Consider the following 14208-nt stretch of genomic DNA (forward strand, 5'->3'; position numbering starts at 1 on the left):
TCTAAAGGCATGTGTGGGAGGCTAAATTCTGAGCCACCACCTGGGAGAGGGCCAGACTCCCTTATGAAACATCAGACAAACATATGCTACAAGAGACAAAAGGATTTTAAATATTGTCTGATAAAATTTTCCAACCCCACTCCTTACTGATGTGAACCTGGTTAAGTCATAATCCCAGTTGCCTCCCCTTCCCCTCTAAAAAAAGAAGAAATAGAAGGAAAGGGCTTGCCAAGATTAAATATATAACAAATATCTGAAGCAAAATTCAAAATGTCTTCTGATTCCAGAAGCAGTGTTCTTTTGTGCCCTCATTCTGCCCCCTAGGATCCTATGTGGTCACTGAAGTGGTACGCCATCTTCCCACTGGGCTCATAGCAAGTTGGCAGTGAGGGGGAGCAGCTCTGGGCATAGAGAAGCAGGTTTTGCTTCTATCATTGAAAATGCATGAAGCTTGGGTAGGATGGTTCATGAGATGAGAAATATGGCACAGAGGATAGCCCAGGACAGAGAAGACTTAGCTCAGACAGGAATGGCTTCCCTGCAGATCTAAGAGCTCCTCTGGCCCATGAGAAGTAAGGAGTGTCCCTATAGGCACAAGGAGTCCAGACTCAGGGGAAACTCAGGAACTGGGTCCTATGCTGAACAAAGGATCAACCTAGGGAGATAAGAACCAGAGAACTCTTCCTCTCACCTACTCCTTTGTAACTAAGTCCTAGGAGGAAAGAGCTCAGAAAAAAGTGTTTTTGGAACCCACAATGGATGATAGCTCAGACTAAACCCTGAGCTCACAGGAGACAAAAGATTAAGCATGAAAAAATAACCCTAAATCAGATTGCTTTCCCAGAGGCAGGAAATCGAGGGTACATGGGCAAGAGTGACTCAGAAAGGCACATAGAGTATTCCTGGTAGAACACAAGGAAGATATAGGTGGGACACAAAGCATGGATACAGTGGGAGAATGGTAAGAGATTGGGTTGGGAGGTGAGAGACAAGTTCCCCAATGAGAGGTCTTAGGGATAAGAGATGGGAGAAAAATTAGGGGAGGGATCCTAAAGATGGAAGATGGATGGATGCCAAAGATCAGGGGTGGCTCAGAGAAAGTGTTGAATCAGGAATGAATAAGACAGTCTTATAAGTAGAGGGAATCCCTAAAATTAGAGGTTCTAGCAATAAAAGGGGACAGAGATGGGAGACAAGTCCCCCAAATAATGGAGGGGCCCCAGAGATGGGAAAGGAGTCTTGGGGGAGGCTTGCATTGTCAAGGTTCATCTCTCACCTCTAAAGCCATATGTAGCACCATGGTCATCAGAAACAAAAGCAGAGAACACAAAATCCGGGTTGCAAGGGGTGACAGATACATTCCTTTGTCCATGACCTGAGTAGCAAAAGGGGTTACACATGTGCAAAGGTCAGATTGTGGGTCAAGGAGAATGTTGGAGGGTTCTTAGGAGCTTTGGAGTGAAGGATGGGGGCCCGAGGGGTGAAGATAGTCTGAGGCTAGTACAATGATAGGGAGTTGTTGAGGTCATAGGAGTTAAAAGGGTCAGTCACAGAGGTTCAAAGGACATGGGGGCCATAGAAGCTTGGGTCAGCCATGAGGTGTGGAGAATCCTAGTGGGTAGGTGTCCTACCTCTCCCAGGGCAACTCATAAAGTAATCTTGGATGTCACGGGGATAATGTGGAGGCACCTCCCCAGTCGCAGGGTTAAACCGAAGAAATTTGCTGCCCTGGAAGCAGTAATAGCGGCCAAGCCAGCGCAGAGCTGAAGAGCACTTCAGGTGATTCCAAGGCCGTTTCTTCACCGTGTTAGTGCTCAGGTCCAAGAACCATGTCCCGTTACCTGCCAGCCCCAAACCCCCCATGACATTTGTCAGGAACAGCCCCAAAACCTGTCAGGGACATCACTGTCCCCTCTGTTTGTCAAGGATCAAGGTTACCCCCATATTTGTTACTGACCTCCCCTAGCAGGTAGCAGGGCCCTGCCTAGACCCTCCCCTTACCAATCAAGACATCAGATACCACTCCCCAAGCCAACCTTGGAAGAAAAGAATTCCCTCCTCCTGGCATTCCCCAGGGTGACACTCCACAGCTGCATCCAGGGGAGACGGGACTTCAGGAAATTCTTTCTGGAGGAGTCTTGGGTACCCAGACTTCAGCTTCCCAGCAATGTACACCCAGACCTGATCACCCTGACACACACACACACACAAAAAAAACCCTCAGCCTGGTTGTGTAACCCCAGATCTTGTACCCTCCCCTCCATGGACACACACACACACACACACACACACACACACACACACACACACTCACACTCCTCTTCACTGTGTCCATGAGAGCACTGTTCTGCTAATATACACAGCCGCAGGGAACAAACCTCTCCTTTTTTGATTCTCTCCTTTATCCCGGCTAGTTCCCTTGTGATCCTTCCTTCCAGCTTTCCTCTCTCTCTGTTCCTTTTCCCCCTTTTTCCTCTCCCCACTCCCACCAGCTCTACCTTAATTAAATATACGCCATCATGGAAATCAGGCCTAGCCTTGTGGTGCAGGCGGAAGGCAGCGTCCACAGGGACCCCAGCCTCTGGCCAGGTCTCTGAGATCAGCTCCCGGGATCCATTGTGATTCCTCCATAAGGACTCCCCTGATAGTGTCATAGGAGAGGGAAAGAACTCCTATTGGTTCTTTGAGTTTATCCTCAAGGGACTTTTCAAGATAAAAAATATACCCAGAGATAGTACAACCCTCAGTCCAGAAAGGCCCTATCCATAGATGCCTCACAATTCCCCATATTCCTTCCTCTCTTTCCTTGAGCACTTCCTCTTCTCTATCTTTAAACTCTTACACATCTGAACCCCGAATATTTTATTTCTGATTCCCAAATAGCTTCATCTTTATCTAATAAACTTTCCATCTCTAATACTCAAATGGAGCTATGATTCCCAAATACTCTCATCTTTGACTCCATCTTGGACCCAGAAACACCTAAATCACAATTCCTAACCACCCTAATCTCTAACCCACTCAACATTTCCATTTCTTGCCCCCAAATGCCCCAGTCCTGATGCTCAAACCTTTGAAGAAAATCATGCTTCCAGAGTCATCCAAGGTTACTGCATCAAAACCCCAGTCGTCAGAACAACGGCCTAGCAGGAAGGAGGGACAAAACCAGACATGAAGGCTTATAGAAATATAGTGAGATGGGGACAGAGGAGGAGGAAGGCAGACCCAGGGACCTAGATAGACAGACAGAGATAAGCAGGGACAGACAGATTGGAGGCATGAAAACTCAGACAGAGAGAGACACTGACAAACAGAGGTGGATATTCAGGTGGAAAGCTGGAGAGACTCAGAGATGAGAACAAACGTGTGGGACCCTCACCAATCTCATCCAGGTGCAATTCTGTTCCATTTCCCTCTTTAGTTCCTGTCTGCAGCTGGGGCAACCTGGAGAGAGATGAAGAATCTTGAATCCTAACCCTAACCCTTCCCTATGGCTCCAATCCTACCTTTCACACTTCATTTGCACCTTTTCCACTTTATTTTTTGGATGCCACCCCCACTTTTCCAGGTACCCTCCCTGACTGACTGACTCCTTGCACTGACGGTACTCACAGAGAGTGAGCAAATGCCAAGGGCCAACATAGACCCAGTAATATCAGTATTCCTGGGGCCCTGGTCATGCTGGCGGCTGTAGAAGATGCAAGAGGGCCGTAGGGAACTTGGAACTCTGGAAACCATATATAGGGCAGACGAGATTACGACACTCTTGTACCTCCTCCCACATCTACCCAGTGCCCCTGACTCCAACCTGCCTCCCTCCCTGCCCTCCCCAAATCCTGGACTAGATCCGTGATTTCATCACTGTAAACAGTGAACCAGAACCGGGAAACAGGGACCCAAATAATTCCTTGTAGTGATTACTCTTCTCAGCCTTTCTTCCCCCCAGTGGCTTCCCCGTTCCCTAGATATATTGTAAAGGTATGAGAAAGCTATGGCCTTGAGTGGAGGAAGGAAAAAGAACAGGTACAATAGGTTGCTTTGTCAATTAAAAAGTAGCAAGGATCTAATTTTAAACTTGTTCTTTCTTACCCAGAAGGGTGCAGGCTGTTGAACTACCCCTGGAGCCTAGACTCTGAAGAATACTTTCATTCAGGGGTGTGTTGATAAATGTTTAATAATTGGCTCTCCAAAATATGTGTCCATGATATATTGTTAAGTTAATCTTCATTATTAATAAAGTATAATAATAATAAACAAAACAACAAATCAACCCCTAATTTGCAATATTCAGTAAATTCTGAGATGTAAGTGCTCACCTGAATATTTAACAACCACCTGGTTCCAACTACTCTTTATGGGATTGATGTTTCCAAAGCACTCTCAGCAGATTGATAGCCTTAAGAAGCCAAGATATCTCAGTTGCCCTCAGTAGTACCTTTTGAATAAATACTCAGTTGCTCACTAATTTTTCCTCTGTCTAATGGAGAGAAGAGTACTTGACAGGGGGACTCAGCCTGCTAAACAGGTTTTAGAAATGCCAGGTGGCACAAGATTAAGGCATAAGATAAGGGCTTTTTGTGAGTATATAAAAATAGGAAAGGAGGTGTCTAAGTATAGGGTTTTTTCCTGTGATGTTTGTGAACAAGTTGGGGAGAGGTGAGGTTAGTTTATCTATCTATATTTAGGTCTAACTATAGGGAGGTCTCTAGAGGAGTGCTCTAGGAATATGTCCTTAGTCCTATCTCTTTTTTTTTTTTTTTTTTTTTTTTTTTTTTTTTTTTGAGGCTGGGGCTAAGTGACTTGCCCAGGGTCACACAGCTAGGAAGTGTTCAGTGTCTGAGATCAGATTTGAACTCGGGTCCTCCTGAATTCAGGGCTGGTGCTCTATCCACTGCGCCCCTTAGCTGCCCCAATCCTATCTTGTTTAAATACACAGAGACACATGTATATATACAAATAGATGTGTGTAGATATAACACATATGTATACATATATATGTCAATTATTTACATCAATGACTTACTCAAATATAAATATTAGGGGAGGGAGGGGCACAAACTATACATAAGGATCTTTATGGGCTACATTTAATTAGAAAAACCACATAATAATGTTATTTATGTTTTATCATTTCTTTATCTTTGTTAAATGTTTTCCACTTATGTTTTTATTTAGTTCTGGCCAGACTCAGACCAGGAAATATTGCAGGCCAGATGTCACCCATATATGACAATCTCTGATTTGTGGCACGCTTAATAAATTTGCAGATGCTTTTCCAGCTAACATGTTGGAAGACTGAGTTAGTACTTAGAGAGTTCTCAATACACTAAAATAATATGCCAAATCTAGTAAGATTAAGGTTTTTTTTCAATTTAAAGTCCTGTACTTGCATCCCATGTCATAAATACAATACAACAAACACACACATAAATTCAATAATCTGTCTGAAAAAAATCCAGGAGGGAATCAAAGGGAATAAAAAGTGTCATATGGCAGAAAGGAAAAAAAAAAACTAATATTAACTCAATCTGACACTATTAAGAGAGATCAGAACAAGGAAGGTGAGACTCCCACTGTTTTCTGTCTGTTGCACATCTACAGTATTGCATTCAATTCTGGCCACCACATATTAGGAAATCATTAATAAACAGAAATGTCTAGAGGAGGGATACCAAGATGGTAAAGAATCTCAAAATCATGTGATAGTGGGATCACTTCAAGCAACTGATTATGTTTATTTTGGATAAGAAAAAATTTAGAAGTCAGGTTATAGCTGTCTTCAAATATCTGAAGGATTATCACCTGCAGGAGGATTCTGCTATTCTGTTGGACCCCAATGCAGAAAACCAGGAGCAAAAAGTGAAATCTATGTAGGGAGATCAGTGAAATTTATCCTGGTCAGAACGCAGCATGCAAATCAGTGATTCTATTGCTGGCAGATAGGGAATAAGAGAAAGATAGATGACTTTGCTGTCTTCCTCTAACTCTTTAGTTCTTGACCCTGAGTTTATCTGCATATCAGTTGTGGGTGCTGAAGGAAATTTCAGTGATTCAATATTCATAAAACTCCAGTGGAGTTTTTTGGCTGGAGTCTTTAAACCGAATTTGGAGGAAACAAATTGACCGTGTAAGATTTAACTAAAGTTAAAGGAATTTTCTGACCCCAGGTCATACAAACAAGTGGGATTAAAGACCAGGAAATTGGCACGATAAGAGTTCAAAAAATAAAATAAAATAAATGTAATCTTAGCCTAAGGCATTCTGCTGGGTTTTGCTGGTTGCTTGATTAGGTATGACGACTCAGACAGAAATCAAAGTCATATGTATTTTTTTCTCCAATGTTTTGTTTTCTTTTTTTTTTTTTCCTGGTTATATATGTACACTAATTTTTTAATACAAATTTCTTTTATGAATCATATTAGGAGAGAAAAACCAGAACAAATGGGGAAAACCACGAGAGAGAAAAAAAAAACACAAGAAAGAGGAAAAAAAGTGATCATGGTATGTGTTGATTTACATTTGTTCTCCATGGTTCTCTCTCTGGGTGCAGATGGTGTTTTCTATCCAAAGTTTATTGGGATTTGCCTCAGATCAATGAAGTGCTGAGAAGAACCAAGTCTTTCACAGTTGATCATCACACAGTCTTGCTATTACTGTACTGTATTCCTGGTTCTATTTGTTTCACTCAGCAGTCTTATGTATTTTCAAAAAGCTTTTGCCCTTCTTGGACATGAAGGGGCTTATAAACTGCTATTCCCCACAGTAACAGGGAGCAAGTAGACAACCCTGAATAAGCTAAAGAGTAGCAATTGGTAGCAGAAAATAGATTACCAACTAAGAGCCCAGTGAAGATAGCCATCAGAGAGCAGTATGGCAACACTGAATATTACTTGATATATCCTGATTACACATGTCCCCATATGTGCCAATTCATGTGCCCTAGCTAAATGTGTTTCTGGCCTGTTTGCTCCTTAATGAATATTTCCTGGCCATATTTATTCTCTACATGTGTCCCTTCAATGTGTGTTCTTCAACTAAAAACTAATGTGTTTTATGAGTATATGGTGATGTAGTTATCTGTTGGAGAATGTACTCCATGTGTAAAAGGGAAAATATGGTCACTTATTTGCTAAATTGATAAATAAATGTCATTTGTCTTAACTAATGCAACCTTTCTGATTAGTTTAATAAAATTAAATATATCAGTGGGGATTCATAGTTATAGTTTTGAATGGATGCAGACAAATATTCACAAAGTATTTCAAATCTAGGATATCAGCCAAAGATGCTCAGATGTGAGGGAAAGTTCAGTGTGTTATAGTTGCAAAAAAACAGATTGAATATGAGCTTAAGGAAAACTTCCTAAAAATTAGAAATACCCCAAAGGGGAATGGGCTGTTTCAGGAAGTCGAAAGTTGCCCCTACTTCTGCATGTCTTTAAGTAATCTTGCATATGTTATAGATAGGGTTTTTTTCTAAGCATGATAGATGGCATCTGAGGTCTCTTCAGACTTAAAGATTGTGTAGTTACTTCTGGACACCACCCTTTAAAATGAAGGAAAAACTAGAGTACTTCCAGAAGACAGCCAGGATGGAGAAGGCTAGAAACCACGTCATTTGAGATTCAATTGAAAGACCCAATGATGTTTAACTTGGAGAAGAAAAAAATTAGGGGAGGTATGATAGATATCCAAGTTTTTAAAGGCATGTCATGAAGAAGATAGGTTAAATTTGTTCTATTTACTCCTAAACAGCAGAACTAGGAATACTGGAAGTAAGTTATTGAGAAGATAATTTAGTTTTAATATAAGGATTTGTATCTTAGCTCTAACACTTATTAGCTGTATGGCCTTGGATAGGGCTTTTGACTTCTCTGCAGCTTAGTTTCTCCATCTGAAAATGAAGATAATAATCCTTTCCTGATTTATTCTTTAGTTTGTTGGAAGGAAAGCACTTTGTAAATACTGTAGAAATGTAAGCTAATATTAGGATGCCAATTAGAATTTCCAAAGTGGAATGAGTAACTTTGGGAGTTAGGGGGATCTATCTTACTAGAGTTCTTCAGGCAAATGTGCTAGCTGTGCCTTACATCTGGACACCTGGGAATGTAGGAATGGGGCACATTAAAGTGGGAGGAGATGCTCTGTCCAGACACCTCTGTCTCTCAGCTTCCCAGGCTTCCTTCAAAGCCATCTCAGGGCCTACCTTCTGCAGAAAGCCTTTCTTTTTCTTTTCTTTTTTTTTCTTTTTCTTTTTTTATTATAGTTTATTATTTACAAGATATATGCATGGGTAATTTCTCAGGAACCCCTTGTTCCAACTTTTCCCCTCCTTCCCCCCACCTCCTCCCCAGATGGCAGGTTGACCAATACATGTTAAATATGTTAAAATATAAGTTAAATATATGTATATATATCCATACAGTTATTTTCCTGAACAAGAAGAATCAGACTTTGAAATAGTGTACAATTAGCCTGTGAAGGAAATAAAAAATGCAGGTGGACAAAAATAGGGGGATTGGAAATTCTTTGTATTGGTTCACACTCATCTCCCAGAGTTCTTTCGTTAAAATATATAATGATCTCCTGGTCCTGCTCATTTCACTCAGCAACAGTTCATGTCAGTCACTCCAGGCTTTTGCAGAAGGCCTTTCTTAACCTCCCCCTTTGTCTTTCACCTATTCAACCTTTGATACTGTTAACCCCTGTTTCTCTTTGATACTCCCTTTTCTCCAACTTTTCAAGAACTGTTCTCTCCCATTTCTCCTCCCACCAACTGAATCATTCCTTCTCAGTTTCCTTTGCTGGATCCTCATTCATATCACACTCTCTAACTATACACTTCCCACCGGGTTCTAAACTGGGCCTTCCTTTCTTCTGTACTACACTTAGTAATGTCATCAATTCCCATGAATTTAATTGCTTAGTGCTGATGGTTCTCAAATCTACCTATTCTGCCCTAACCTCTCAATTGGTCTGTAATCTTGCATATCCAATTGTCTTTCAGACATCTTGAACTGTATGCCCCACAAGCTATAGGGTAAATACAGAAAGGATTATAATCTTCATTTTCAGATGGAGAAAATGAGTTGAAGAGAAGTTAACAGTCTTATTCAAGGCCATACAAGTTAATAAGTGTTAGAGCTAGGATATAAATCCTTACATTAAAACTAAATTATCTTCTCAATAACTTACTCCCAATATTCCTAGTTCTGCTTTTTAGAGACAAATAGAACAAATATGTTCAAAATAGGATTTTTACCCCTAAGTCCTCCCTCTCTCCCTACTACTTCCTAACATCCACAATACCATCCTCCCAGTCCCTCGGGCTTACAACCAAGATGTCATCCTAAACTCCTTGCTATTTTTCACCCCCATATTAAATGTTACTAAAGTCTGCAGGTTTCACCCTTGTAGCATCTTATGAACATTCTTCCTTCTCATCATTGACATTGCCACTATTCTGGTACAAACCCTTATCACGTCACCTCTGGATTATTGCAATAGACTGCTGGTGGGTCTGCCTGTCCTAAATCTCTTCCTACTCTAATCCATCCTCAATTCAGATATCATAATGATTTCTTATATTCCTAAAGCACAGGCTTGACCCTATCTCATCCCTACTCAATAAAGTCCAGTGGCTCCCTATTGCCTCCAAGATCAAACACAAAATTCTCAGCTCTGCGTTCAAAATCTATCATAACCTAGACCCCTCCTACCTTTTTAGTCTTCTTATACCATATACTTTTTGATACAGTGGCACTGGACTCTTGGCTCTTCCTTGAACAAGACACTCCATCTTTCTGCTCTGGGCATTTTCTCTGGTTGGTCTCTAAGACTGAAAAGCTCTCCTTCTTCCTTTTTGCCTATTGATCCTAATTCTAATGTCTTCTCTCTATTAATTATTTTCTATTTATTTTATGTATAAGTTGTTTATACATATTTATTTGCTTATCTCCCAAGTAAGATTGTAAGCTCCTTGAAGATAGGGACTGTCTTTTTCCTCTCTTTGTATCCCTAGTGTTTAGCACTGTGACTGGCAACTATTGGAAAACTTAATATTTATTGACTATATCGCTTATGTAACAAATTATTTACATGTTCTTTCCTCCATGGAAACTTCCTAAAGGCAGAAAGTATTTTTGCTTTTCTTCTTATCCCCAGGACTTTGTACAACATCAAGGCATATTGTAAGCATTTAATGAATACTTGTTGATCAACATGTGATCATTTATTAGATGTTTTATAGAGAGAAGTCTTGTTAAGGTCTGGTTTGGACTACATTTTCTCTGCTCTTTCCATCTTGGCTATATAATCTGAGAAAAACCTCCATGATATTCAGGCTCGAAGGAGAAAAGGAAAAAAAGAGGGGGAGTAGAGAAGCCAGGATCCCCAAGGATAGTGAGAAAGTGTGGTATTATGCATAAAACATTGGTTCTTAACCTGAGGTCCATGGAGAGTAGTTTATGGATAGATTTTATAGAAGCTATGAACTTGAATGGGGAAAAAATGTATGTCTTTATTTTCACTAAGCTCTAATTGAAATGTAGGATTTCCTTTAACTTTAAATATAGGCAATAATAATAATTCTAAGAGATGAAGTAGATACATGAACATAGGGTCTGGAATTAGGAAGACCTGAGTTCAAAACCAACCTCAGATATTTTATAGTTGTGTGACACTGGGCAAATCACTTAACTTTTATTTGCCTCAGTTTCTTCATCTGTAAAATGAGAAAAATAATAGTATCTGCCTCTCAGAATTGTTGTGAGGATAAATTAGGTATTATGTGCAAAGTACTTTTCAAACCTTAAAGTACTAAGTGTTAGTTGTTCTAAGGAGGACTTCATAGGCTTCATCAGACTGTCAGAGAGATCCATAACTCAAAAAAGATGAAAAACCACTGATTTAAAGGTAGATTTGGAATCAGAAAGTCCTGAGCTTCTGATGTTTACTCACGTGGGAGCTTGAGCACATCATTTCATCTGCAAACTTTCATTTACAAATAGAAAATAAAAACACCCATAGTTCATACCTCACTGGGCTGCTGAGAAGTTTAAAAGAGAATGTAAATAAAATGTTTCACAACATTTAAAGGACTATATAAATGTTAGTTATGATTGTTTGCAAAAAGAAACAGAAGAAGGGAGTAGACTGATAATCAGTCCTCTGACATTCCCCACTCCAGGACATCTTCACCCCAACACTCTTCACACTCCCACCCCCAACCTCTATTCCCATATTCCCTATCACGTACACATCCACACAATAAGCTAAATCAGTTAAAGGCTGACTTAATTTATGAACCTTGAGCCAGGGGTCAGAGATCAACAGAGAAAGTTCGGAGGAATAGGAGTAGAAATGAATCATTTCACCAAAGGGGCAGGATGCTCTTGGGATTGATTTATATGGGATCTGAGTCCATGGGAAGCTGAAGCTCCTACTGAGGGCAATGTTTTCATCTACATTTTCCTTCCCTTCAGATTCCCTTTCCTTGGGTATTAACACTCCCACCTATCACTCCTGCACACAAAACACTGAATGCTATAGGAAAAAGAGCCCTTAACTGAGAATCAGGAGACCTGAGTTCTAATTTTAGCTCTTGCCTCTGACTAGCTATGTAATATTAAGTAAGCTTCATCCATTCTCTGTCCTTAGTTTCCACATTTGTAAAATGAATTTAAATGTATAATGAATGAAGGAAGGAAAAATATTTATGAAGTGCTTACTATAGTAAGCAATAATAATAATTTCTGTTATTATGCTAAGCACCAGATATAAAAATGCAAAAAAGCAAGTGTATCCTCCCTCAAAAAATTTACATTCTAATATGGGAAGATAATATTTAGAGAGGACTGGTGGCCAGGGAGGAGTATTTTATACAGGAAAGTCAGAGGGATGGAGTCATAGGCAATTGATTAACTTGTGGAATAGTAGTGCTGATTTGATTATTATTCTCAGAGGTGGTATTGGAAGAGGGAGGGAAGAGGCAAGAGGGTTAAGTGGGTATGGCATAAAGTTAGCCAGAAGTAGCATAGAGGGTATGTTAAAATTTTGACTTTTTCTGGTCCTCTTAATCACCATCTTTCTTCTAGTTAATATAAAGTAACCAGAGCACAAAGTAATATTACCAAGGGGAACATAGAAGACACTTACAGACTTTCCCATAGACTAAAGGAGCATAATAGTTACTTGCAAACTGTATCATACATTAACTAAAAGTCACATCCTGAGACTATGTTCTAATATAAGGGGAAGCCAGCTAGATCTAACTGTAAGACTATAACATAGTTAGCATTGATCCTGCTAACTACCATGGTCTGTAAGCCTTAGATAAACTCCAGGTATCATTTGTAGTAAGACCAAGAGAACACCAGATATCCCTGTAACTTTGAGATGATATAGCTAATATAGCTACGTTAATATAATGAAGGAATTCAAAAGTGACATAGATAAGAGTTATCTGTTCCTATCCAAACTCAATAAAAATAAGACCCCAAATTCCTTCCCCACAAGTACTTTTTTGAGAGTCCATGCTGCTAAAATGTTCTCAACTTTGATTCACTATTGTGTGACTCATCCCACCCCTTCCCCATTTTCTTCCCTTACAAGGCCCATCTTCCTCCACCATCCTATCTTCTTCACCCCACTGCCTTTGTAGCTGCCCCCTAATCATTTGTTTTTGTACTGTTTTATGTTTGTTTGTGTTTTTTTTTCTGGTACCTTCTGTACCTTATTAAAGTGTATTTTTTAAAGCATTACTCTCAGCTATCATCTTGGCAAGTATCCAAAGAGTCCTATCTTCTTTGCCAGCCCCCATTTCAGCTAGAGGCTCTCCCTTGTGGTTCCATTCCCTTATTCAATTAATAATTCCATATATTAATTAGCAGTTTAGAGGGACTATTTCAGGAAAGATAAGATAAATGATCAGAAATATTTAAGTCCACTTACATTTTTGTTTTTCTTCCCAGGTTATTTTTACCTTCTGAATCCAATTCTTCTTGTGCAACAAGAGAATTGTATGGTTCTGCACAAATATATTGTATCTAGGATATACTATAGCATATTTAACATGTATAACACTGCCTGCCATCTAGAGGAGGGGGTGGAGGGAGGGAAGGGAAAAGTCCTAACAGAAGTGAGTGCAAAAATTACCCAAGCATATGTTCTGTCAATAAAAAGTTATAATTAAAAAAAAAGAAAAAGAAATAAAGTCCAAAATACACATTTTAGAAAAATCAAATGATTTGAACAAAGTCACATAGCTACTTACTAACAGAGTAAGGACTAGAATATAGGTATCCTGACTCCATGTTCAGGGCTTTTTTAGAGATTATATTACATGATTCAATATAAGCGAACAAGTGCCTCTTGTAACCAGTTACTAATTATTCCCCTATAGTCATTTCATGATTAATCTAGTCCCAAGTATATCTTCATAAAAATCTAAATTGGTCAATAGGCTCCCTATCCTACAATATAGGTCTTTTCTTAGCACATCCTCTCTCCTTTTCTTCTTTATCAAAATCAGTTGGGACTGTTTCCCAGGAATCTTATTTTTGAGTTTCTTGACCATCTTGAAGGAGAGGAGGCTTTCTTTGAGAGCCTTATATTATATAGATCCTACTTTTCCTTCCTTTCATTTGTTTGAAATATACTATCCAGTAAGGCTTGGGTGGTATTAGATAAAGAAAGAGAAATGAGGAATAGTTTAACATTTTGCTCTGAGAACATTGACTCAGCTTCTTCAGATTTCCAATGACTGATTCCTTCTTGTTTGTCAAAATGAATTACATTCAGTTCCTCCAACAGTTTACTTTCTGAAAGATGAAATCTTCATTAAAGCAAGTCAATAATTTATGAACAAGTTTGCTGTTAACTAAAAGCCAATTTAACTGAATTCAACAACATACACTAAATAAACACTAAGTGCAAGTCACCATGTACAGGGCTCTCTTCAGAAGATATCTGAAGAGTGGAAATTCCTTGTCAGTACCATATCCTATTTTTTCAACAAGCTTGTGATCTGTTTGATCCTTTAGGTCAGGTGTTCTATACAGTATTTCTACCATAGCATTATTTCTATTTCTCTTTCTATAAGCTTCACTTAAAAGCTCTTCATTCTTCTCTTCTCAGGTTTCTAGATTTCCATATATCTCTGTACTTTTTTGATATATTCAATGTAACTACTCCATTTCCAATTCTATTC

General features: G+C 39.4%; 1 protein-coding gene across 1 annotated transcript in view; it reads right to left on the minus strand.

The window, feature by feature from the left end:
- HPX (hemopexin) overlaps positions 1 to 14208 on the minus strand; it is a 32379-nt gene that overhangs the window by 2884 nt on the left and 15287 nt on the right. Inside the window, exons 3-8 of the mRNA XM_074302537.1 lie at positions 3380 to 3444; positions 3072 to 3143; positions 2499 to 2641; positions 2037 to 2190; positions 1632 to 1841; positions 1277 to 1375 (exon numbers count right to left, since the gene is read on the minus strand). Of these exons, the coding sequence (XP_074158638.1) occupies positions 1277 to 1375; positions 1632 to 1841; positions 2037 to 2190; positions 2499 to 2641; positions 3072 to 3143; positions 3380 to 3444 (743 nt within the window). The remainder of the gene's footprint in view (positions 1 to 1276; positions 1376 to 1631; positions 1842 to 2036; positions 2191 to 2498; positions 2642 to 3071; positions 3144 to 3379; positions 3445 to 14208) is intronic.

The sequence above is a fragment of the Sminthopsis crassicaudata genome, chromosome 3 (assembly GCF_048593235.1).
Source record: "Sminthopsis crassicaudata isolate SCR6 chromosome 3, ASM4859323v1, whole genome shotgun sequence".
NCBI lineage: Eukaryota > Metazoa > Chordata > Mammalia > Dasyuromorphia > Dasyuridae > Sminthopsis > Sminthopsis crassicaudata.